This window comes from Camelina sativa, chromosome 20 (genome assembly GCF_000633955.1).
Source record: "Camelina sativa cultivar DH55 chromosome 20, Cs, whole genome shotgun sequence".
Classification (NCBI taxonomy): Eukaryota; Viridiplantae; Streptophyta; class Magnoliopsida; order Brassicales; family Brassicaceae; genus Camelina; species Camelina sativa.
Genome location: NC_025704.1, coordinates 1,645,706 through 1,671,003, shown reverse-complemented (window position 1 = coordinate 1,671,003; position 25,298 = coordinate 1,645,706). Strand labels below are relative to the sequence as shown.

The following is a 25,298-nucleotide window of genomic DNA, read 5'->3' as shown; positions in this document are numbered from 1 at the left end:
TTACAAACAAATATTTCCAACATTACATCAATTTCAAAGTATCAAATTAATAAATTTCTATATACAAAATGTTATAAATTAATGAAGTCTCAACAATAATCATACCTTAGAGAGCCAATGGAGACCATAAGAGGAATGCACGAAGTGAAGACTCGCCCGAGGGAAGAGCCTCGAGTAGAATGAACCGGGGACTCCAGAGACAAAGTATAATTCTTTGCTCGTGGTGTTATTCTCGTTGAAGAATTGTATGAATTTGAACGTTGTGTTAAAATCGTTATTAGGGAGATCATTTAGACAACAATCTATTTCTGGTGGGTTTTGGTTCCACTCTTGACATAATACATTGATTGTATTGATAATTTCAGACATTGCCAAGAAAGTGTTTTGTCCCGAAGAACAACCTAAATCAGCTACTTTAATGTATCTAGGAAAGTTTAAGTTTATCATCAGCTCCTTTGTGTTCTTAATTAAAACTGGCTTAGCCTTTGATAACACTCTTCTCTGGGAAAAAAACAAAAAAAATCAAATTAAGAACTTGTTAGTTACTATTAAAATCGCCTATCCAGATTGATTCTTGGCCTATATAATTAATTAATTATTTTTATGTATTCCGTTTATGGTGTAATTCTAGACTCCTCCGACTCCTAATTTCTGCATGGATATGTTTTGTATAAGAAAAAAATAAATAAAAAAGAACTATGCAGAAGTTATTAAAAAAAGAACCTGAAGAAGAGAATTTGTGGAGTAACTGTTGTCTCCATCTCCTCCACTCATACAAAGAGGACTCCCAAAAGAGTTTTTACTAATTCTTTCTTCATCTCCGTTATTCCTCTCGTGTTCACTCTTATCATTACATCTGCATCACATATATAGAAACAAATTCGTAAACAATCATACATATATGCATATATCTATGTCAAATATTCACATATACAAATCATATGATGTGGAGATATGAATTGGTGAGAAGAACCTTAAGAAAGATGTGGAATGGATGAATCTTGAATCCATATCTCGCAACCAGCTATTATCAAAAATAATGTATGTTGTTAAAGGAGGCTACCTCTCTCATTCACTTTATTTATAGAAGGTGGGGACATATATGTCTTCAACGTGAATCACGCCGAGTTGTTGCGATACGAAAATTCCACATTTGGTCTTACCCAATCTGGCGGCAATCATAAATAATGAGACTAGAGAAATCGATATAATTTATCAAAGAAATTAAGAAGCAAAACAAAAAACGTAATTAAGTGTTTCTCACTTTCTCTATAAGATGAAATATAAGAGTAGTGTTCTTTTTCTTCGATGAGAAATTCGTGATGATTTGAAGTTTCTCATATCGCACACTCTCTATTCATAGATAAGACTTAAGAGAATCAGAAGACCATGCAAATTGATATCGGTTGTAAAGTAGAATAATAATAGTGATCAAGATCATGAAGATTGAAGAATAAGTATGAGACCCCATAATATTCTCAAATAGACATGATATTCTCGATAAAATAAAATAAAATAAAAAATAAAAACAAAGTTGTAGTAGACATGTGTTTGTAAAAGGGCTCGAGACTTATCTTTTAATATGCAAATGCTTATGTATGTCGTATTTTTTTTTAGAAATCTGAAACAAAAACAGAGTATAAGAGGGACGACAACGCAGCACATCATAGGAGTACGATTTTTTTTTATAAGTGTATATTATATGTTTTCTCAAATGTCGCAAGTCTTTTGTGTTATCTTCACTAGTGTTCTTTACTTTCCGTGGCAACATAGCCCTCTTTGTATATTTAATGTTTTGTTGTAAATTGCAGGTTTAAGATATACCTGCTACGATGGGTTTCGTGCAGATTTCCTTAAATTTGCATGTGTGAATTGACTTTAAACGCTGAGTTGTTGCAATACACAAATTCAAATTTAAATTCGAGCTTATATATTGGCGTACACAATCTGACAATCTTTATATAGAGTTTATTTATAAATTACGTTAAAAGAAATAAGACAGGCCATTAGCCATGTTCTTGAGAGAATATTATGGGACTTACCTGTTTCCTTTAAGGGAAAGTTTCAACCATTCCGCGATTCAACAAACACCGTCGTTGTTCTTGCCGGTACAGTGAAGCCGCCGGAAAACGACTCATAAACTGATTTCTTGACTGTTTCATCGCCTGACATCGCCTGTGTGAGTCACTCAGTGTTAAATCATCGCTTACAGAGCTTAAAACTTTTCTAAAAACAACAACAAACTGAAAGGTACAAGCTTATGATTCTTTTGATGATTTACCTGTACCGGGTGTAATTCGAGATTCCTGTCTTTTAGAGCCGGACTGAGAAATGAGAACTCAGACGGGCGTGCATTGAAGATTACCACAATGAGTGAGTAGCTGTTGTAGTAACAGCACCATTACTGAACAATGTATACACTTTATGAAGGTTTGAAAGATTTTCCGAGTTGTTGTTTTTTTGGCTTACACTGGATCGATCTGAGATACACTCGGGAGGATGCTCTTATTATGACCATCTTCAATGCTCATGACAATGGCTCCAGGGATTGATGAGGGGCCTGTTTTATGAAATCGCACTCGCTCCTGAAAAAGAAACAGAGGTATCAAGTCCACAAGATTTCGAGATCTCTTACTTCATTTGTGATTTTGTGGAGATAGTGAATTAGTTAATACAATCACCGCAAAGTTACTTAGAACCTGCATGAGCTTTCTGGTAGTATTTTACGGCGTTGCAAAAGAAGGATACTACATGAAAAAAATTCATTGAAGGACAGAGAACCCAGTGGAAGAGAATTATTTAACAGTAGTCATCCTTACCTGGATAGCCTTCGCTGTATCTAAACGAAAGAGTGGGGAAGAGTATCTGATGCGTAACAAGTCTAAGAAATTGTGCAACGTGGCAACTATGTGACTGCTTTGAGGCTTGAAGGATGGATCTTGTAGCCTCGGTTTGATCCTACAGACAGAGTCAGCAAGAGCTGACTGGTTTCAGAAACATGCAATGGGTGTATGGTTCTATTTGTAATCCGATTTATTGAAGGCGATTTGATCAGTACTTACAGTGGCCAGTTGTGTTCGTTTTTCCCTTTTGGAGGAAGCCCAACACCCCAATTGTTGGAACTGTAGCTGAAGTCTAGCCTAACTTGTTGCCGTTCATGTCAATCAGTAGGTTAATCTATAATCCGAGGAAAAATGTTTATTACAAGAGAGAAAAGGCAAACCTATTGAACCAATCATCGGAGTTGTAAGAATCACGATCAAGTGATTTCGAGCGTAGAATCTCGTCCCCAGCATGGAAGAATGGAATACCCTTCACATGCAGAATAAACATTATAAATTTTGTTGTTAAGATAATGAGTCAAACAAGATATCTAGTCGGTGTAATAGATTCAATACTAATGCCCTGATTGCCCTAGTCTGCAGTCCCTTAGTCTACGAGTGATCTATCTCTAAGTCTAACTAAAGTTGGGAGACAGTAGAGAACCTGAGAGAGGGCAATCATACTTGACGCCAAATGATTGATTCGACACCTTTCATCAACAGATATTTCCATCGGAGTCTGCAAGAGCAAAGCAGAAATAAGTCTACACATAACCTCAAGTAAGAATATGATGCAAATAAATAGACAGAGGGATGCACGCTTGTTAATCAGAAGTGAATTTTAATCAAGGAAAAAATCATTAAGCTGAAGAATTGAAATTTTGGATGTCTCCATAAACGATTTAGACAATATATTGTTTTATTACCTTCAAACTGATAATGTCAAAGAGAGTTTCATTGTCATGGGCAGAGACGTAGTTAATCTGAAACATAGAAAAAATGCCGGTATGAGCATCACAGAGATATTGGGGGGCTTAATTCAATTAAATGATGAAAGTAGTAGAAATGATGTTGCGTACAGTTTCTATTGGCTGTGAAGCATATGCAACAGGTGTAGCATCATGCATTAAAACCTCTGATCCATTCACCTACATAACGAGAGCCATACATCATAAAAGCTGAGGACAAAATCCTTTGTGAATGGTTACATAATAAAGTGTCTCTACTTGCATACCTCCTTTCCTTCGTGATTGGTCAGCATAAAATCCTTCAGATTTGCTGCCATACCAATCTAGTCCATGATGAAAGTATAATGAATATATTAGGAAAATGCTTTCTAAAAGTTAGTGTTACAGTATAGACACCTCTGCAGCATATCAACTCGTAAGATAGTAGAACGTAGAAAGATAGGAGAAAGCATTGGGAACAACAACTGTGAAGCGAGTTTGAGAGCAAGGTTGGGTTTGGGCATCCATAAGCCTTGATCACAGATACATGAATACCATATTGCATATGATATCTAACGATGATAAATTACCTGTATGTGATCTTTCGCGGTAGAAAGCATCAGTTCCTGGGTAGCTTCTGAACCATGGTCATGACCGTTAGGCTGTCCAGAACAGGGAGATTAAAGTGAAGACAAGAAATGTACATATTTCTAAGATATATCTCCACTTGAAATAATAGTTTAGCACTAGGGATCTCTCAGATTGAAAAGGTAAAAAAAGCACTTAAATGGGCAATACAGCCTGTAATTCGAATTATGTGATGTCTAGTCCAGACAACGCTACAAACATGTATTGTTGGTAAATTCATGGAAAAATATGTCAGGTGATGATGTGTTATACATATTATTATTTTTTAAAAACTTTGGTTAGGGCTTAAACAGTATAGTGATTCAATATCTTGATTGGTAACTGCACAAAATAAAAACCAACATACCTGTAACAATAAACCTGTTATAAATCCTTGTTGAAGAGGATGACCAAATGGAGATCCCCCAAGAACTGCATCTCGTATACGGTCGTTAAAACTGAAAAGAGATTATAACAAAATAAATCAGGGAAATGTGGAACAATTGTTGAAGAAAGTAACAAGATTTCCAATTTATTAACTAAAAGAGGAAATAGGGACGAAAATCTCTTTTTTTCCAAATGTATTGAAGCAATAACTTTCAAACCTTCCAATTCCAGTCCCGCATAAGTTGAACTGTGAAGCATTTATTCCACGTCCATTGTTAGCAACTTCACCAAAGTTCCATCCTTCGCCATATCTGATAACAATACAAGAAATAATATGGCTAACATTATTTCACAAGAAGTAAAAAGACAACTAATGTTGGAAAACTTGCATGTAAGCTCGATTAATAGCCAAGACTTACAAGTAAATTCTTGAACCATCAACTCCATCTTTTTCCTTTCTCAAGCTACCAATAGCAGATTTTGCGTTTACCTATGGAACACAGATATTGCATTTCACATAAGAACTATTGTAATATTACACAAAAACCTAACGGAACAACATACTAACTTCTGAAGAAAGCAGTAAAGATAACTATCAATTATACAAACAAAACATGCGAGTAACAAAGTTTCTTACCATTGTAGCTTTCATTATATGACCCATAAGATCAAAACGAAAACCATCAACCTGACAGAATCAATACATGATCAGCCAGCCTGAATATACGAGGACAAAAAATACTTTTCAATAATGGAGAATACAATAAACCTAGTCATGGTCAGTAGATCAAAGGTTGAAAGATACATGGGAAAAGCTAATATTTATTTTCTATGGGATGGGAAGGAAGTACCAAATGGAAATAATCAGAATAAAAGACAAGCATGTACCTTATAGTTAACGACCCAATTTAATAGATCATCCCGTATTAGACGATCAACCATATAATGCTCGCTGGCAGTGTTGTTTACACATGTACTGTTTTCAATAAAACCATCATTGTTCCTTCTCAAATAGTAACCTGGAACTATCTAAGAAAATACAGTTTTTCCGTGGAAGAAAGATTGAGAAGTCAGGCAAGACAGTTAGTTATCATACTGTATAAAATATCAGTTAGCTACATACCTTATCAAGAACAGAGTCTTTTTCGTGTGGCCCATTTGCATGCAAGTGGTTGTAAACAACGTCTAAGATGACATTAAGACCAGTACAATTAAGAGCCTGCCAAAATAAGCTACATAAAGAGCCAACATAAAAATAGCATGAGGGTTTACCATGCAATCATCAAAACCTTATATGAATCACTCCAAAATTCTACCTTCAATGAGCTTACTAGTATCGCAAATCACAATGAACAAGTATACACTTACTATCCAATTTACAATTTCCAAACATAGGCAGAAGCAAACCTGAACCATTTTTCTAAATTCAATTATGCGGCATGGACCAGTCGGATCACTAGCATAGCTTCCTTTCGGGACTCCCCAGAGCACAGGATTATACCTTCACAAAACAGGAAACTTGTGAAGGTGATGCTTCATAAGGATGAAGTATCTTGTGTATAACAAATTACCCCCAGTTATAGCCATTATCATTCTGGATTTCTGTAATACGAGCTTGTGCCTCAGTTGAATCAGGTGGTAATCCATCCAGCAAACTGGTGTCTACAACAAAAAATTGTCCAAATTATAATACAATAAAATCCAGATACAAAATACCATACAGAAACAGGGTAGACGACTTTGTTACTTTTGCTTATAGAATCTATTGGTCTGAAGATTTAAGGTCCGGCTTTTGAGCTCTAACTTGAGTTCAATAAAAAAAGCCCCAAATTTAAAGATAAAATGGCATCCCAAACATGAATCGTGCACATTCTGTTAGGTGTGTGATTGAGACATCATATATACCCTACCTACAGACTTCCAATTCTCCTTCTCATCATCAACATCACCAAACTGATGTGTTGGAAGAAGATGTAGATGGGTAAGACCTGCATCAACTAATTTCTGAAGATGTTTCACACCTGCAGAATCCTGCCAATAGATCTAATGAGATATGACAGAAAACACGACGAATCCGAGTATCTTTGTGGAGAAGCAATGTGACAGAAATATTAGATGTACAACTACTATTTGGGGTCATCAGTAAAACATGTGGATCTAGAAAGCCTATATCGACTAAAATGATAAAGTTATGCACATGGACAATGATATTTGCACCTTTAACGTGAAAGCTAAATATCCACCACGATTTTCAGGCTCGACAGTCTCATCATAGGCACTAAAATAGCAGGTAAAAAAGTTAGACAAACGAGAAGAAACCAAAAATCTATACGAGCATTGTAAACGACTCCAAGTATCCTTTTGGTTTGTCTATTATAAGAAGTTGTTTTTTCTTGGTTGCGGGAAGAGAGGAAGAAAGATGAAAGAATATTATGGGTAAGAGAGAGTGTGTGTGTAGCTATTCCGAGTTTCCGACGAGGACTACTAGACAAGTTTTAGCCCATAGAGTCTAGTTACCTGAAGTCCCTCACATGCAGCTCATAAATACTTATATCTGAGTAGGATTTTAGGCATGGCTTCTCATCTGCTAAGTTGTCCCATCCTTCAGGTTTTAGATCATCAGAATCAAGATTAACCAGAAAAGTTTTGCTCCCATCTGCTGAAAGCCTGCTTGAGAAAATACAAATAACACATGACTCATTTTCAAAAAAGTTTGTATGGGGGATATACCTTTTAGCCAATTGATTAACTGAAAAATGCAATTACCCCCGTGCATAAGGATCATTAGCATAGCAAGTTTCCACTTTCATGGTGCTTGGATGGTAGACTGATACTTTATACATATAATAGCATCCTTCCCAACTACAAGCCCCTTTAGTGCTCCACACACCGTTTGCCTTTTTTAGTGGGCAGATTTCCATCGGACTCTTGTCAAGTGGGTTTTTATAGATGCAAACAGATACTGCCTACTTCAAATGAGCACACAGAGAGTTATATATGTTTAAGGCAGGTATAAAAGGCAACAGCATAAAACATTTCCAACATGGGAATCATACTTGAGCAGTGGGAGCCCAGAGGTGAAGAGAGACACCTTCTGGTGTAAAATGTGCACCTAGGGGACCATCATATGAGAACAATTCATCTAGGACGCCAGGCAATTGCAACCCAGTTCCCTGAATCAGCCGTCCTTTCGCTACAGAAAATTAAACAACCACTAAATAAGTTAAAGTCTCCGTAGTTTCTTTGTATTGTCAATGAGTGATCCTAAACAAGAAAAAGAAACAAATAAATCAAACGAAATGGTATATAAAAATCTAACCATCAAAGCAAACAACAGCTAACTGGCTTTTAACAAGATCCCTGATATCCAAATCTGAAGGAACTTTGAACGATTTGTAACCCCTAATATGTGGAAACTTCTCAATCACCTGAAATTAAGCCTTCCACTTTGAGAATTTCTTAAGAAAATTCCTAACAAATTATATACTCAGCAAACACATAGCAGAGAGTGCACAACTTACGTTTGCAGGAAGTGAACTAGATTCAGCTTCAAGCTTGATTCTTAAATCATAACCTGAAAGCCAATGAACCTAATTAAAACAAAAAAATCACAGAGACACTGGTAACAAGAGTAAAGAGATAAGATTAAGGGCACCACCATCGATTCCATCTTCACTGAATGATAAACCAGCAATTTTACTCGCATACAAGTAACAAGTTTCTTCACCAGCAACAACATCCACATTCCAAGCGATTACGCCTTGGGTAACCCAATACGCTCTTGAATATATCAAACAATGAAGAAACTGATCACAATTTCAACATAAAAACGTTAACAAAAAAAAAAAAAAGCAAAATCAGAAACATTCTTCTCCTCAGATAACNTGAAGAAACTGATCACAATTTCAACATAAAAACGTTAACAAAAAAAAAAAAAGCAAAATCAGTAACATTCTTCTCCTCAGATAACAAAATTCAAGAGGCGTGAACCTGAGAATTCGGAGTAGAGACTTCAAGAGACATGGGAGATGAAGCGGAAGACGAGGAACAGAGGCAGTGAAGCGAAGTTCTCGAAGGAAGTCTGTGACGGGAGATAGAGATTGAAGAAACAGCCCGACGCCGACGCCACCGCGGTCGAAGATTAGAATCAGAGGCGAAGATCTGAGGAGGCGCGACGGAAGTGGAGTTGAGAAGATGAACGGAACTTGTTGGTATCAGTGTCAGTGCCATTCTTCTTCTCCGACTAGAGAGAGAGTGATAGTTTTCAGATTGTTGTTCTTCTTCTTCTCCGACTGAGAGAGTGATAGTTTCAGATTTAGGTGAAAGTACTATTTTACCCCTTCAATTTTAAGTTAAAAATATATTCGCAGATCTATTGGGCCTTCTTCGAATGGTCCACTCCACGCGAGACATATACTGTAGTGAGGCCCAAAGAAAAAAAAGAGGTTACGTTAATATTTGATATAGCTTAGATAAATAAATAGGTAAAGTGTGAAAGAAGACTACCATTATTGTTGCGTCCTTCAAAGCAAGTGTGTCTCTGCTTCTTTCTTCTATTCTCTGTGACGAACCCTAGCTCTCAGGATCTAAGGAACTTTGTTTACTTGTGAACATTATTAGAACCCATCACGTAGGTAAGTGTTCTTCTTATTTCTAATTAATTTTGTTTGGCGCTTGGAAAATTAATATCTTGAGGTGAATTAATTTGTTTTTTATTTTATAGATTAGAAAATTTTGATATCCGTTTTGTAATTCTGTTATTGTTTGAGATCTTGAGGTGAAGTAAAAACGGCAAGTGTTGGCATTTTTTTCTCATCTAAAGTTGTCTATTAGAGATCTTAGAACCCATCAAAGCATGTTATCTCTTTCCAAGTCAGCAATATCTATCTTTGTAGCTCTCTATGTTCTTAGTGGTAGCTAACTTATTTGTGCGGATTTGAACTTCTTTAAAACTTTAAGAACCATAAAGCTTGTGACTTTAGTGAACTTGAGACTAGAAACTTTTGTAAGCTTTAGTCTTTTTTACTTGTTTTAGTTTGCTCACTCTCACTGTGTGTGTGTGTTTCACTCCTTTGTTTGTAAAGGAGAGCATAAAGCAGAGCTTGAAATGTAAGTAAATGAGAATTAGTAGAATAAAGCCATGAATGTCTTTACTGTCTGAAAGTTTACCCGTGTCTGAATTAAGAGAGAAATAGTAGAAAAATCCGCAGTAAATGAGACAAGAGATTTTTAACGAGTTCACTCCCTTGAACTGAAAATTGCAGAGAGCCCATGCTTTGTTTTTGTAAACATGTTTTATATAGCTTCTTTGTCATTGAACATGTTCTCTGTTTCCAGGATTTTTTTTCAAGGTTTCAGAGGTTAACACAAGCCTTTTTGTCAGCCAGCATGTTATCTCTTTCCAAGTTGTTTCAGAGGTTAGAATCTCAATATCTCTTGTTCAAAATTTTATGTATTTGCCAAGGAAACTGAAGTGACTCTCTTTGCCATTGAAACGCCTTTGTTGAGCTGGATTATGCAATTTTGAGCAATTTCTCTTTTATTTTTTTTTCTGTTAATTTCCAGAGTCCGAACTGAATTGAGTGCTGCTGCTTCAACTGGGAGTACTACTAGGAAGAAACTCATTGTTAAATCATTCCTCCCGCCAAGCACAGTTCAACAAGTGATATATGACATGGAGAAATTTTTTGTTCCGACAGACTCAGTGACCCTACCCAAGGAGGTCCACATGGAGAAATCTTTTGTTCGGACAGACTCGATGACCTTACGCGAGGAGGTCCAGTATGCAAGTTCTGTTCTCGAACATATATTGGAGGACAGAGATGCAGTTACTCGAAAGGCACGTCAAGCATTGGCTGAGCTTGACAAAGCAGCCGACGAGGAAAGAATTAGTTTAAATGCATGGTTTCCTTGAAACAATTAGTTGTTTGTGCTTGTTTAAGTTTAACCCTGCCACCGTGGAATTTATGTTTGAACTTTGTAGTATGTGGTTGCTAGTACAATTTAAATTTGGTGTATGTTTTGAAAAATTGGATAAAGTGTGAAAAAGACAGTACGAGTAGTTTAGTAGCCGACTTAATTTGGCTTTTTTATATATCTCCACTTGGTTGGTTGGTTGGTCAGCAAAACACCAAAAACTGAGAGAGCTCTCTAGAATATTCTTAACTGATAAGAATTAAGAAGGCGGCATTTTACTAGTACAGTAGCACTACTAGAAAGAATGAGAGAACAAGTCTTCTCAGCCGACTTGTACAAACACGTGTACCAAGTCAAACCAAATGTGCCCAAGCCAAAAATACTTTGATTTCATCTTTTAGTCCACACACAAACATATAACTAAAATAATATCAAAGTGATTATCGACTTGTTCACTCCTCTTCAACACTTTCTCACCTCTTGACACGCAACTTCCTCTCTTCAGACTCTCTCTATATATATACACGCACACTTTCGTTTCTTGTTTCTTCATAATCAAATCTTTCATAAATAAACACTACTAATAATATCTTCTCAACTTAGTAGTCTTAACTCAAGATAATGGCACTTGAAGCTCTTACTTCACCAAGATTAGCCTCTCCGATGCCGACTCTGTTTCAAGATTCAGGAGTAGGGTTTCATGGGAGTAAAGGCAAGCGTTCTAAGCGATCAAGATCTGAATTCGACCGTCACAGTCTCACGGAGGATGAGTATATCGCTTTATGTCTCATGCTTCTTGCTCGAGATGGAGATCGAACCCATGACGTTAACCTTACTTCTTCTTCACCGGCTCTGCTTCCTCCTACTCCGATCTACAAGTGTGGCGTCTGTGACAAGGCGTTTTCCTCCTACCAGGCTCTTGGTGGACACAAGGCAAGTCACCGTAAAAACTTTTCGGCGTCTCAATCAGCCGGAGGAGATGAGTTACCGACGTCGTCGTCGGCCATAACTTCATCTGATATCTCAGGCGGCGGCGGGGGAGGAGGAAGTGTTGTGAAGTCGCACGTTTGCTCCATCTGTCATAAATCGTTCGGTCAAGCTCTCGGCGGTCACAAACGTTGCCACTACGAAGGAAAGACCGGAGGTAGCAGTAGCGTGTCGAATTCGGAAGGTGTGGGCTCTACGAGCCACGTCAGCAGCAGCCACCGTGGGTTTGACCTCAACATCCCGCTGATACCGGAATTCTCGATGGTCAACGGAGAAGACGAGGTGATGAGTCCCATGCCGGCGAAGAAACTCAAACATAATAACTCTTCTTATTAGGGGGAAAACTTTATATAGGGAATTATTATTTTTTTACTGTACATTCCAAATTTCTATTTTGATTAATATCTTTCTCTTCATTGATAAAATGATTCTTTCTTGTATAGTATTTTGCTTTTTCTTTTTATTTAACCTTCAAGTTGTAAGGACTGACATGGTTTTGAGTCTCAAACGAAGAATATCAAACATAATATGATTTCCTTTATATAGATAGATATATAATATGAAATAAAATAAATAAGAAACGAGAACAATCTTACATTTTGTGGTAGATATATAGTATTGACATCAAACCAAGAATGTTAAACAAAAAATTAACAAGTCGTGGGTTTAATTTGTCGTTGCTGGCGATGATTAATCATTTTTTACCAATCAGTTTTTACCTCCCAGGGATAGAGAAATTCAGGAGTCTTATGGTTTAACGAGAAGTACAGTCCTCTATCCGCGGCGTACCATGTAGCATTTGCCTTATTATGTATTGAATCGTTCATACTTGACGTGTAAGCTGTAAACTCCCGGTGAAGCGTGCCCTTATATCCATGACCATGTTGTAGATCGCACTTAATTTTTGTCGTACGGATAAAATTAGCATCGTTGAATCGCCAATATTGTACTTGATTGCGATGCAAGTATTGGACTTTGAAATCGTCGTCCCTTGAATGGCAGTGGACTGTGAGAATTGGATTTCTTGTTAACCTGCTTACTATCATTAATACGTTTTTGCCATACGCATCTCCAATGCAAAACACTAAAGCAATGAGAGTAATTATGAGACGTTTCATTTTTTATTTCTGGGGATGTAAGACTGTCCTTGTTTCTTAAGAAGGATTGTAATTTTGATGTATTTATATAAATTTTAGTATATGGTTTTTTGAGGTTAGGCGTCAAGATCTCTCTTCTATTCATTTTTATGAAGTTACGTACGCTGAATGTAGAAAGCCAATTTTAAGATGATTAAAAATAGAAATAACTCAAGATGGCCATCATGTAGAAATGGCTGAGTGATTATTACTATTGCGTGGTCAAATATTTTTCAATTACGTTAAAGTTGCCAATTTTTGTCCACTAAAGGTTTTTTCAAGAGAATCAAAGGAATTTTGTAAATGGATTTTAAAAAGGAAAATTATATTTTATAAGAGTAAATTTTAAATTATTGTATAGTTTTAGTTATCTAGGTATATAGTAAAATTTCTTAAAGAGTATCAAAGTTAATAATTAAATTTCTTCTGTCTTACTTTTTGTTCATTAGAGGCTAGTTCACTAAGTCCTTCCTTGCACCCGAGGTCGAGGCCCAACGTATATGGTATCGATATAGCTTGAAAATAGTAGATACTAGTAATGGATCCGCGCTACGCGCGGTAGTTGGATTAAAGTGTATTATCAGTTTTGTTGTATATACTATTATGTTGGTATTGTATATTTATTTTATACTTTCGTTTTTTTGTTAGATTTTGGTTCCATTGAAATCCTCTCTGTATTGATAGCAATGATTCCTTTTTTTTTTTTTTTTTTTAAAAAACAATCAAATAAAGAAATTTAATACTAACAAAATTAAGAAACTCAATACAATAAAAAATTACATATGTTTAAAATCGGTTCACCAAAAGAGAAGATCGAGAACCTAAAAATGATAAGAGAAGATCTATTACAATAAATTGACCAAAAGAGTTAAAAAAATATAAACCTGGTACATGAGATTTCTATTGAACAAAGAAGGAAACTATAAGATTTGTAGAGTCAAAACCTGAAAAGGAGAAGAGAAGCAAAAGGGAAATGAGGAAATCGTAAGAGTTGGAACAGTCAAGAAACGTATTACCCTTTTTTCCTTTGGCAGTGATTGTGAAAAAACGAACTAAACCTTTTGGATCTGGCACACAAGCGTCGAAGATTAAAAACCTGATGGAAAATAATAGAATTTAAATTTTTCGACATGTTATAAAATAAGAGAAGAAGGGTTAGGTAAGTGTTGATTTTCGACCATTAGATTGCATCTAATCAACGGTAGATATGTAAAATTTGGTGACTCATAGCTTAATGAATTAGCCAATGATAATTACGGAATGGCAATGTTGTTTTTTTTTTTTAGAAGATTGTTTTATATATGTTGTTAATATTTTGGTTGTTTTGAGCTTCGCTGGCTTGTGGTTGTTTTAAATAATATTATAGTATGATGTAAGAAGTAATATATAATATATGAATTTGGAAGATGAAGCATTGAATCTGAAAACCAAAGAACCGGATTATTTAAGCTATTTTTTGAATATTAATTGTACCATTGTTCATAAACTGTTTGCTATTTTAAATCCAATTGATTTCTCTCTTGATCCCGTATCAACGGATTTCTTTGCTTCATTCGATTAGTTATTATTTTGAGGCATTTGTTTTGGATTTTGGTGTGCTTATTATTTTTTTGGTTTTTGTATTTGATTTTGGTTGCTTATGTTGTTTTGTTTGATATTTGTAATACAGATATGTTTTGCGTTAAGTATAATTTATTTTCCTTTTTAAAAATAAAATATTAAAATAGGATTATTTGTATAACAAATTGCTCAATATGAAAATTAGTTATACTAAAGTCTAGAAAAATTCGAATGAGTTGGTATTTTGTCAAAATATGTAAATTGTTTTTTTTTTGGTTAAAACTAAATTAAATTTTAATGTGGGTATATGTATAATTTGACTAATTACAGTTAGTATTGTGTCGAAACTGTTTTTATTCAAAAATGTGTAAGAATTTTATTTTTTTCTACCGTATATATGCATGTTGCTTTCTTTTTCTCCCAGGATCTTTTCAGCAACAGACCTTCATAGTGTACACGCTTTACTTTTATCCTTTTGAAAAAATTGCATTTCAGTAGAATAAACTGTTATTGAGCTGTGTTATAGTGCCGTATGTGTTATGTTTTATTAAATCTAAATTGCTATATGTATAGAATAAAATTATACATGTTTGAAATAAAATTACTTATTTTACTTTGATGGCAAGACGTTACGTTTAAAACAGGTGAAGAATGCACAAGAAAGCAGGTGAAGAAGATATCGCTTTGCCTTGTACGATCTACAAAATCATGGCGGGGATGAACAATCTTGTCCTGTGGGAATCGATTTCGGTTCAGTGTGCCGATTACGTTAAGAACAACGTCATGGGTCAAAGCTACGCCACGGCTGTGTAGAGAGTCTCTGACGAAGCTTTGATCTTTGCCAAGACCGTGAAATTCTCCAGCAACTGTAAAGATATTTGGGTTCTTGATATCGAGGAGACCTTTTTGTCTGCATAAGATTGAGCTTTTGTTTCCGTGATCTAGATGTCGGTAGATATATGTTCAATCTTCGAAATACCATGGATTGGTGCAATATAGTTGGTGTCTTTTTCCTGTTTCCCCTTTAGCCTGCTTGTTAATGGACGAAAATATGGTTAAGGGACATGTCGAAGTTAGTGTGAATTAGTATTTTAAAACGTTACAGGATAAAACATATCACTACCTATCGGCAAACTGAGCAGTTGTTGTGAAGTCTAAATCTGAATAAAATTTGGTCCCAGAAGTAGCATTGAGGTAAAGTTCACCTGGTGAATAGCTTATCGTTAGTGGACATCCTAGTTTAAGATGCAGTAAAGGAAACAGTCTGAATTGTTGTGGGGATTTTAAATATGACATACCTCCAAATAACTTTGGGTTGAAATTAGTAGCCAACAATATGTTAGCCCCGCCTTCTTTTTCCCTCAAAACCTTCTCAAGTGAAGTTGCGTGATCGTCAAAAGCAATGAGACGAACTTTCTCCCCGCTTCCAAACAAAAAATACAAGTGTAAAAGCAATAAAAAGGGTTAATGTAAGAACTGTATTCAGCGTACACGGAAGTAGGTGTAAGTCAGAGAGGGTCAAACCTTTCAAGGGACAGGACTACTAACATCCTCTCCAAGGTCTCTGTGATTCTATTTCTATATGCCATGCTTGAACATACTTGGCCCATGACATCTAATGAGGGAGCAGAGAGGGAAAGTTAAGACGCAACCATGAGGGGGGACAACTGGTTAACTTGACAAAACAACAGAAGTGATTTTTGGTCTACAAAGGAAATTGAAGACGCCCACTCTTAATATTGTCTACATTTTTTTAGGTTGACCCATCTAAAAGCAGCGAGCTCACAGACTATCGATTATGGAACTGAGCTTCAAGAGATCTAATTAATATTGGAAGCAGGAAACATTGAAAGGTTTAAAAATAAGACAGACTTGGAAGATCAGTATTGGTGTTGGCAAGAGAAATCAACTACTCATGAGTACGGAACCTGAAAAACTCTTTTGGGAAAATCCCAAAAGACTCATCAAATTTTTCAAAAACAGTAGTTGATATGAAACATATTGAAGTAAGCTTGAAACATGAGTTGCTTATGATGACTTCAAAGTCTAACATAATATATAGGCCCCCATCACGCAGCGAGTCTTCAAATTTTGCAAGGTGGGTAACATTGATCGAACCTTGGATGACACAACTCTAGAGGAAAAACACACAAATTAGATAACTATTCCTTAATCGAGGGAGTGATAAATGAAATAGAGATGGAAGAAACCTTTTCGTCTATTGAAAACGATATTGATAAAAGGGTTTATTTTGGCCGTGTAATATCATATGCATAGTACTGTAGTACTTAGTACGCTGAATGATAACAGATGTGTAGGCTTAGCTTAACTCCTATAAAAAGTATGAATTACTCCTTAAATTAAATTTTTGTTTGTAACGATTAAAGTAGATGATACAGTGTTTGTTTGAAAACCATTTAAATGGATAATATTAAATCACAGTACTAATCTATTACAACGCCATGACAAAATGTTTACTGATTTTCTTTTTATATCGACTATTATAGATTGATTATGTTAAATTGCTAATACGCAACCAATTTATCTGTTACACATGTTTCTGTTGCCAAATCATAGTCATCTGTTTTGAAAAGTTTATGGATTTAGCAACAAAGTAGCGACAATTTTTTCAGGTCTTTTTTATCCGCCACAATTTCTTTCTAAGTTTTTATCATTGACATGGACAATTTATAGTCTTATCATTGGTTATATATACAACATTTGTGTGTGTGTGTAATATATATCTATAAAGCATAAAAATAACTTTTGGAATTGCAGTTTCTTAACCAATCCATTATTTAAAAAAAAAATCTAGATCCACACTTTGTACGTTGTTTTCCAGTTAATTTATTTTGTTATCATTGTATTCCATATCGGTATTGTGTTATTGTGAAGTGTGAATCGTTGCCACTTGCCAAAACCGTAGCCATAAAGTGACAACATTGTTTCAACTATACTCGATTAGTGAACTTCCCGACTATGACGCAACGATCCCTTTCATTTATTGGACGTTTGACTAATTTAACTGTTTGACTTGGACGTTTGAGTCAAACATAAAAGTAAGCCAAAACCGAGTTTTGAGGAAGATCGCATATGGCTAAGGCTAACTTATGGATCTATACCTCCTCCATATAAGCCCACTTCTAATAAGTTCGGCTTCTTTTTGTTAGCAATATATTTTAGTTTTGCCAACTCCAAATTTTACTAATTATTCATTATACAAGTTCGACTTTAATTTTTAAAAAAATCTGAATTGATAAACAATTTGTTATTATATCTTATTGCTTATGTTCTTCAGAGGCTGCATCAGTATTCCAGACTACATCCTTTAATCTAGATGAGAAGTTTTTGTAGAACTGCAAAAAATAATTTCAAACATAAACCAATTACTCGAGGTGTTAACCGGATCTGAACCGGATAAAGATTGAACTGAAACATTTACCTTGTGAAACTCAAGGGTATCACCGCCGGTTTTCCTAAGCTCTACCACATGCAACGATGGCGCAACTTCAAACACTTATTAAATCGATGACCAAACCAAAACAGTTAGATAAACAACAGTATTCACCAAACCGGAGTGTTGTTATCACCAAAACCTATCTTTCTTCTTACCTCTGTAGCTACGGAGAGCTGACCTTTACGACCACTTTTGTCTCCTTTCATTTTTATCTGCGATTTTATCAAACAAATGTTTTATAATGTTGGAGCTACAAAGACATAATTTGACACAGACAAAATAAAGAAGACGAACAAACAAACCTTGTAGTTGTCTTTACGACATTGAAGCCTAATGGCTTTGCTGTTTCTTCCATTTTCGACATTATCTCACTCGCAGATCGTTGAGATGTAAACCGCGTCTCTCTCTTCACAAGTTGCTGCAACACCAATAAAAGAACAGCTTTAGTTAGACTACCCCATATATGCATATGATAATATTAGACAATCGAAACAAATAGTAAGTAGAAAAAGAGTTCGTACGGCTTGCTTCTCAAACAAGTTTTCAAGACTGAACTCTCTTGAGCTAGAGATAAGTTCGAAAGCGTTCATGGATACCGGTTTCTCCTTCTTCTCTGTCACAAGACATTCCTATAGTAACAACACATGCACAGCAGAGTAGTATTAGTTGCTTTACTGTAAATGAACTACAAAGAATATTGGGAAAATGGCGCGGATGGTTTTTTTTTACCTTGGAGTTACTGAAAGCAGCATCAACATCATCTATGGTGATGTCCTCATCATCTTGATCAAATGATGGCGGCTTGTATCCTTGCTTGAACCATTCATCTTCTAGTAACTCTGCAATACTTATTCTCTGCAATATAGACAGAAAAAAAGAAGTATTGTTAAGCTCTTGCACATTTTAGACCATTTGATCTTATGGTTGACACATCTCAAGTTATGCATTCATGTAAGAGGTGCTTACGGTTACAGGGCTGGGTTCGAGAATACGCTTAATGACTCTCTTGGCACCTGGAGAGAACCATGGTGGGCAGCTAAACTCAGCCTTGCATATCTGAAGTACACCAAAGATGAGATTAAGAAAGTACTGAGGAAAAGTAAGTAAGAAGAAGCAGAGGAAGAGAAAACTTACACGTTTGTATAATGTCATGAGATTAGGCTCATCAAAAGGCAAGTAACCAGCCATGAGCACATATAGAATTACACCACAAGACCAGATATCTGCTGCTGCTCCGTCATAGCCTTTGTCCGACAAAACCTGCCCGCAAGTTAAACAAATATGCCCTCGAAATTAGAGCCTATATATGATTCTATCTTTGGAGCGCATACAGAACACTTTATATGCTTTGCATCCTCCCTATAATCTGTTGGTGTAGGCGTCCGGCCTTCAGATTAGCGAATGAAAGAACATTAGAATCCATAATAGATAATAGAAATTTCAGATATTGGAGGAATTGTAAAAAGAATGAAATTGGAGAAGATGGCGTTATATAGGAATTGAAATACCAGAAATTGAATGACAAGTAGTGGGACTACTATTGATAGAGAAAACATTAAAGGAATGATTAAGCGGAACACAAAATTGAATGAGAAGTAGTGGGACTACTATTGAAAGAGAAAGCATTGAAGGACAGATTAGGCGGTTTCAGAGGTAAACCAAACGATAACGATAGAAGGGAGGAAACATGAAGACGGGGAGGTTGAGGTCGCACAGCAGAAGACGGTGGAGAAGACATTCGTGCAGAAAGGGTTTATTTGGAGAACAAAGCAAACGGATAATGATATTTGGGCCCTGAGAGAAAATATGAACTGGGCTTGGAAACACAGAAGAAGGAAATAATCGAGAACGAAAATGGGCTAACTCGATTTGTTAAGGCCTTATTACACACATTGGTATGCTGAGGTGGCAGCACAAGGAATGAGCAAAGTCTACTTTATATATATAGATTAACTGGATAAAATATGAAAGAGACAGTACAAGTGGTTAGTAGCCGACTTAAGTTTGGTCTTTTTATATCTCCCACTTGGTTGGTTAGTTGGTCGGTCAGCAAAACACCTTAGTGAGACTGTGAGAGAGCTCTCTAGAATATTCTTAACTGATAAGAATTAAGAAGGCGGCATTTTACTACTACCGTGCTACTTTGCTACTAGATAGAACGAGGGAACAAGTATTCTCAGCCGACTTATACAATCACGTGTACCAAGTCAAACCAAAAGTGCCCAAACCAAACTTAGATACTTTTAATTTCATCTTTAGAGTTTAGTCCACACACAAAAAATGTAACTACAATAATATCAAAGTGATTATCGACTTGTTCACTCCTCTTCAACACTCTCATACACGCAACTTCCTCTAGACTCCTCTGACTTTACTATATATATATACACACACTCTTTCGTTTCTTGTTTTCTTCATAATCAAATCTTTCATTTACTAATTAAATCTTCTCAACTTAGTAGTCTTATCAAAACTCACGATATGGCACTTGAAGCTCTTACTTCTCCAAGATTAGCCTCTCCGATGCCGACTCTGTTTAAAGATTCAGGAGTAGGGTTCATCATTCATGGGAGTAAAGGCAAACGAAAAAACTGAATTCGTTTTTTACTGCCAAATTTCGATTTTGATTAATATCTTCTTCTTCATTGATAAAATGAATTCTTTCTTGAACTCTATAAATATATTTTATTAGGACTCTATATTATATATCTTTTATCAAAATGGAATCACTCATATGGACTGACATGTTTTTGAGTCTACAATACATTATTTTGTGAGTATTTTTCCTAGATAGTATTGACATTAAACCAAGAATATAATATCAACATAAATTTAACAAGTCGTGGGTTTAATTTGTCGCCAGCAACTGGTGATGATTGGTTTAGAGCCAGTTATACATAAATTCAGGAGTTACACGGTTTAACGACCAGTACAGTCCTCTATCCGCGGCGTACCATGTAGAATTTGCCTTATTTTTCATCGACTGGTTCATACCTGACTTGTAAGCTAAAAACGAGAGGTGACGCACGCCACGAGGTCCATGTTTTAGGTCGCACGTAATTTTTGTATCTTTGAAATAAGGATCGTCGAAACGCCAATATTGTCGTTGATTGTAACGCAAGTACTGGAATTTGAAATCGTCGTCCTTTGAACGGCAGTGGACTGTGAGAATTGCATTTTTTGTTAACTTGTTTACTATCATTACTACGTTTTTGCCATACGCATCTCCAATGCCAAACACTAAAACAATGAGAGTAATTACGAGACGTTTCATTTTATTTTATTTTCTCGGGATGTAAGATTGTTCTTTTTTTTTTTTTTTCTCTCCTAAGGATTGTGATTTTGATGTATTTATTTAAATTTTAGTGTATGGTCGTCTGAGGTTATGCGTCAAGATCTGTCTTCTATTCATTTTTATGAAGTTACGCTGAATNTGGATAAAATATGAAAGAGACAGTACAAGTGGTTAGTAGCCGACTTAAGTTTGGTCTTTTTATATCTCCCACTTGGTTGGTTAGTTGGTCGGTCAGCAAAACACCTTAGTGAGACTGTGAGAGAGCTCTCTAGAATATTCTTAACTGATAAGAATTAAGAAGGCGGCATTTTACTACTACCGTGCTACTTTGCTACTAGATAGAACGAGGGAACAAGTATTCTCAGCCGACTTATACAATCACGTGTACCAAGTCAAACCAAAAGTGCCCAAACCAAACTTAGATACTTTTAATTTCATCTTTAGAGTTTAGTCCACACACAAAAAATGTAACTACAATAATATCAAAGTGATTATCGACTTGTTCACTCCTCTTCAACACTCTCATACACGCAACTTCCTCTAGACTCCTCTGACTTTACTATATATATATACACACACTCTTTCGTTTCTTGTTTTCTTCATAATCAAATCTTTCATTTACTAATTAAATCTTCTCAACTTAGTAGTCTTATCAAAACTCACGATATGGCACTTGAAGCTCTTACTTCTCCAAGATTAGCCTCTCCGATGCCGACTCTGTTTAAAGATTCAGGAGTAGGGTTCATCATTCATGGGAGTAAAGGCAAACGAAAAAACTGAATTCGTTTTTTACTGCCAAATTTCGATTTTGATTAATATCTTCTTCTTCATTGATAAAATGAATTCTTTCTTGAACTCTATAAATATATTTTATTAGGACTCTATATTATATATCTTTTATCAAAATGGAATCACTCATATGGACTGACATGTTTTTGAGTCTACAATACATTATTTTGTGAGTATTTTTCCTAGATAGTATTGACATTAAACCAAGAATATAATATCAACATAAATTTAACAAGTCGTGGGTTTAATTTGTCGCCAGCAACTGGTGATGATTGGTTTAGAGCCAGTTATACATAAATTCAGGAGTTACACGGTTTAACGACCAGTACAGTCCTCTATCCGCGGCGTACCATGTAGAATTTGCCTTATTTTTCATCGACTGGTTCATACCTGACTTGTAAGCTAAAAACGAGAGGTGACGCACGCCACGAGGTCCATGTTTTAGGTCGCACGTAATTTTTGTATCTTTGAAATAAGGATCGTCGAAACGCCAATATTGTCGTTGATTGTAACGCAAGTACTGGAATTTGAAATCGTCGTCCTTTGAACGGCAGTGGACTGTGAGAATTGCATTTTTTGTTAACTTGTTTACTATCATTACTACGTTTTTGCCATACGCATCTCCAATGCCAAACACTAAAACAATGAGAGTAATTACGAGACGTTTCATTTTATTTTATTTTCTCGGGATGTAAGATTGTTCTTTTTTTTTTTTTTTCTCTCCTAAGGATTGTGATTTTGATGTATTTATTTAAATTTTAGTGTATGGTCGTCTGAGGTTATGCGTCAAGATCTGTCTTCTATTCATTTTTATGAAGTTACGCTGAATGTGGAAGGCTAATTTTAAGAAAATTAAAAATAGAAAATAGCTCGATGGTCATCATGTTGAACTGTCTGTATAAATATATTAGTACAATTTCAAAAGTCAAGGTTCGAATATTGTCTATCCATTGGGTAAATTCTCTACGGATATAAAAGTAAAAACTCTTTAATTAATCAAATTAAAAGAATAAGTGTAAGTTTTTGTTTTGCTTGAATAAAGGACATGATTTCTAAACATTACTAAACAAAAACACCATTATTTTTCAAGAGCCATTCCGCCATATATATATGACAAATAGGTGACCTACCGTATACTATTAAAATTGGTTAAACTATTAAAGCGTAATAATAGCAACGGATGATGATTATATTCATTTTTCGTTGTCCGAATAACATTTCACGTGGATATAGGTAAAACGTCGTGCACTGCGAGGCGTGTCAATGTCATCAAAGGCTAAAAAATGGCAACAATGACATCATATTGGTCGAAGTTAGATGAATTTTAGTCGCTTCACAGTTTATATATAAACACTGTGTATATCTTAAAAATCAGCTTACTGTGTTTTGGATGAGAGAAATAATTCCTAAACTCGGTCTGCTCCATTCTCCGTCTCAGGACTCCATGTGCCTTCTTCAACAAAAAAGTCTATCTAAACAATTATCAAGTATCAACCCAATTCTTACTAAATGTGTCTTGGCTCCTTTAATAATTCATTATGTCGTAGCTTCATGAGCGCGATGTCCTTTTCACCAAAACAAACAATTAGAATATATCCACAGCGATCATCCTAATCATTGTACCCTCTTTACTTGTTTCTTTGCACCAATCAGGTTCACGAGTAACACGTTATATACAAATTTCAATGTATAATAACACAAAAGATATATATACAAACTAGAAAAGTAGCGTACGAGGCCTACCAACTACAACCAAAACTTTATATAACACATTACATAATACATAAACAGTCCCATAATTGGACACTAAAAGCGTACCAAAATGCATACTCTAACGACTCTTCTCATCCTTCTTGTCCCTCTTCTTCTTTTTCTCTTCCGCCACCTCCTATCACGGCGGCGGAGGCTTACAAAACCCTACCCTCCCGGCCCCAAAGGCTTACCCATCATTGGAAATATTCTCATGATGAACCACTTCAACCACCGCGGCCTGGCCAAGCTCAGCCGTATATACGGTGGGTTGCTCCACCTCCGCCTCGGGTTTTCCCACGTTTTCGTTGTTTCTTCTCCGGGCATCGCACGTCAAGTCCTCCAAGTGCAAGACCATGTTTTCTCAAACCGTCCCACCACAATCGCAATCCGTTACCTGACCTACGGGGGCTCCGATCTTGCATTCTGCAATTACGGCCCGTTTTGGCGTCGGATGAGAAAACTCTTCGTCATGATGCTCTTTAGCCGTAAACGGGCCGAGTCATGGGTCTCTGTTGATGAAGAGGTCCACAAATCGGTCCGTTTTGTGGCGGTTAACGTTGGAAAACCGTTAAACGTATGTAAACTAGCATTTTCCCTAACAAGAGACATAACGTTCCGAGCTGCGTTCGGCTCCTCCTCGTCCACTTCTGACGAAGAACGATTAGACGAGTTCCTTGAGATCATACAAGAGTTCTCTAAGCTCTTTGGTGAGTTTAACGTAGCGGACTATGTCCCTTCGTGGCTCAGTTGGATTGATCCGCAAGGGATTAACAAGCGGGTCGAGAAAGCTCGAAAGTCTCTCGACTGTTTTATTGAGTCCATCATCGACGATCACTTGCTCAAGAAAACGAGAGAACGTAACGTTGATGATGAAGAGAACGATATGGTTGATCAATTACTTGCGTTTTACAAAGAAGAAATCAAAGTCAACAACTCTCAGACCAACATTAAACTCAATAACATCAAAGGCATCATCATGGTAAATTAAACATTATATTTCACAATTTTTTTTTTTGGAAAATAATCATATATCTGAAAACACTACTAGCTTATATATATATATATTGNACCGTTCCCTCTCCTCCTCCACGAGACGGTGAAGGACGCGGAGGTCACAGGTTACTTCATCCCCAAGGGATCGCGAGTGATGGTCAATACCTACGCTCTCGGGCGTGACCCGGGTTCTTGGTCCGACCCGGAAATATTTAACCCGGGTAGGTTTTTGGACCCTGACGCTCCGGACCTGAAGGGGAACAATTTCGAATTTATTCCGTTCGGGTCGGGTCGGAGATCTTGCCCGGGCATGCAACTCGGGTTGTACGCGTTTGAGCTTGCGGTGGCTCATCTTTTACACTGCTTCACGTGGAGTTTACCGGACGGTATGAAATCCGGTGACGTCGACACCGTTGAAGGGCCGGGTCTCACCGTTCCTAAGTCAACTCCTTTGGTGACGGTGCCGACTACGCGCCTCTTCTGCCCAATCGTCTCTTGAAGACTGAAAAGCCTCCACCGAGTAACTCTGTAAGCTGTCAATACTTATTATTAGTCTAAAAATAATATATATTTGTATGAATAAATAATTAAAAAATCTTTTTACTCTAATGATATATAAATAATAAAAAT

At 36.2% G+C, this 25,298-nt stretch overlaps 4 protein-coding genes, 1 long non-coding RNA gene and 1 pseudogene across 5 annotated transcripts in view; 3 read left to right on the top strand and 3 right to left on the bottom strand.

Moving 5' to 3' along the window:
* The window catches only part of LOC104768626 (salicylate/benzoate carboxyl methyltransferase-like), a 9,554-nt gene extending 7,953 nt beyond the window's left edge, over positions 1 to 1,601 (bottom strand). Inside the window, exons 1-4 of the mRNA XM_019242439.1 lie at positions 1,265 to 1,601; positions 974 to 1,168; positions 724 to 856; positions 484 to 501 (exon numbers count right to left, since the gene is read on the bottom strand). Coding sequence (XP_019097984.1) covers positions 484 to 501; positions 724 to 856; positions 974 to 1,011 — 189 coding nt within the window. The 5' untranslated portion in view covers positions 1,012 to 1,168; positions 1,265 to 1,601. The remainder of the gene's footprint in view (positions 1 to 483; positions 502 to 723; positions 857 to 973; positions 1,169 to 1,264) is intronic.
* Positions 1,900 to 9,083, bottom strand: LOC104768627 (pullulanase 1, chloroplastic). The gene is made up of 28 exons (XM_010492644.2): positions 8,774 to 9,083; positions 8,442 to 8,589; positions 8,305 to 8,357; positions 8,103 to 8,211; positions 7,840 to 7,976; positions 7,550 to 7,749; positions 7,301 to 7,450; positions 7,001 to 7,061; positions 6,694 to 6,814; positions 6,355 to 6,445; positions 6,191 to 6,284; positions 5,907 to 6,002; positions 5,672 to 5,812; positions 5,421 to 5,471; positions 5,203 to 5,273; positions 5,002 to 5,094; positions 4,764 to 4,854; positions 4,360 to 4,431; positions 4,057 to 4,113; positions 3,902 to 3,970; positions 3,749 to 3,805; positions 3,487 to 3,561; positions 3,224 to 3,312; positions 3,063 to 3,140; positions 2,820 to 2,958; positions 2,470 to 2,585; positions 2,282 to 2,381; positions 1,900 to 2,175 (listed from the first exon to the last, which is right to left on the bottom strand). Exons 1-28 carry the CDS (start codon positions 9,011 to 9,013, stop codon positions 2,065 to 2,067), a joined length of 2,910 nt encoding a protein of 969 aa, XP_010490946.1. The 5' UTR covers positions 9,014 to 9,083; the 3' UTR covers positions 1,900 to 2,064.
* On the top strand, positions 9,295 to 10,812 carry LOC104768625. The gene is made up of 3 exons (XR_764270.1): positions 9,295 to 9,417; positions 10,121 to 10,200; positions 10,349 to 10,812. It is a non-coding gene; the product is annotated as an uncharacterized LOC104768625 (long non-coding RNA).
* On the top strand, positions 11,163 to 12,231 carry LOC104768624 (zinc finger protein ZAT6-like). Its single transcript, XM_010492641.2, has one exon. The coding sequence runs from the start codon at positions 11,321 to 11,323 to the stop codon at positions 12,020 to 12,022; it is 702 nt and encodes a 233-aa protein (XP_010490943.1). The 5' UTR covers positions 11,163 to 11,320; the 3' UTR covers positions 12,023 to 12,231.
* LOC104768623 lies at positions 17,630 to 19,132 on the bottom strand (annotated as a pseudogene).
* LOC104768622 (cytochrome P450 84A4-like) overlaps positions 23,672 to 25,298 on the top strand; it is a 3,089-nt gene continuing 1,462 nt past the window's right edge. Inside the window, exon 1 of the mRNA XM_010492640.2 lies at positions 23,672 to 24,654. Within this exon, the coding sequence (XP_010490942.1) occupies positions 23,746 to 24,654 (909 nt within the window). The 5' untranslated portion in view covers positions 23,672 to 23,745. The remainder of the gene's footprint in view (positions 24,655 to 25,298) is intronic.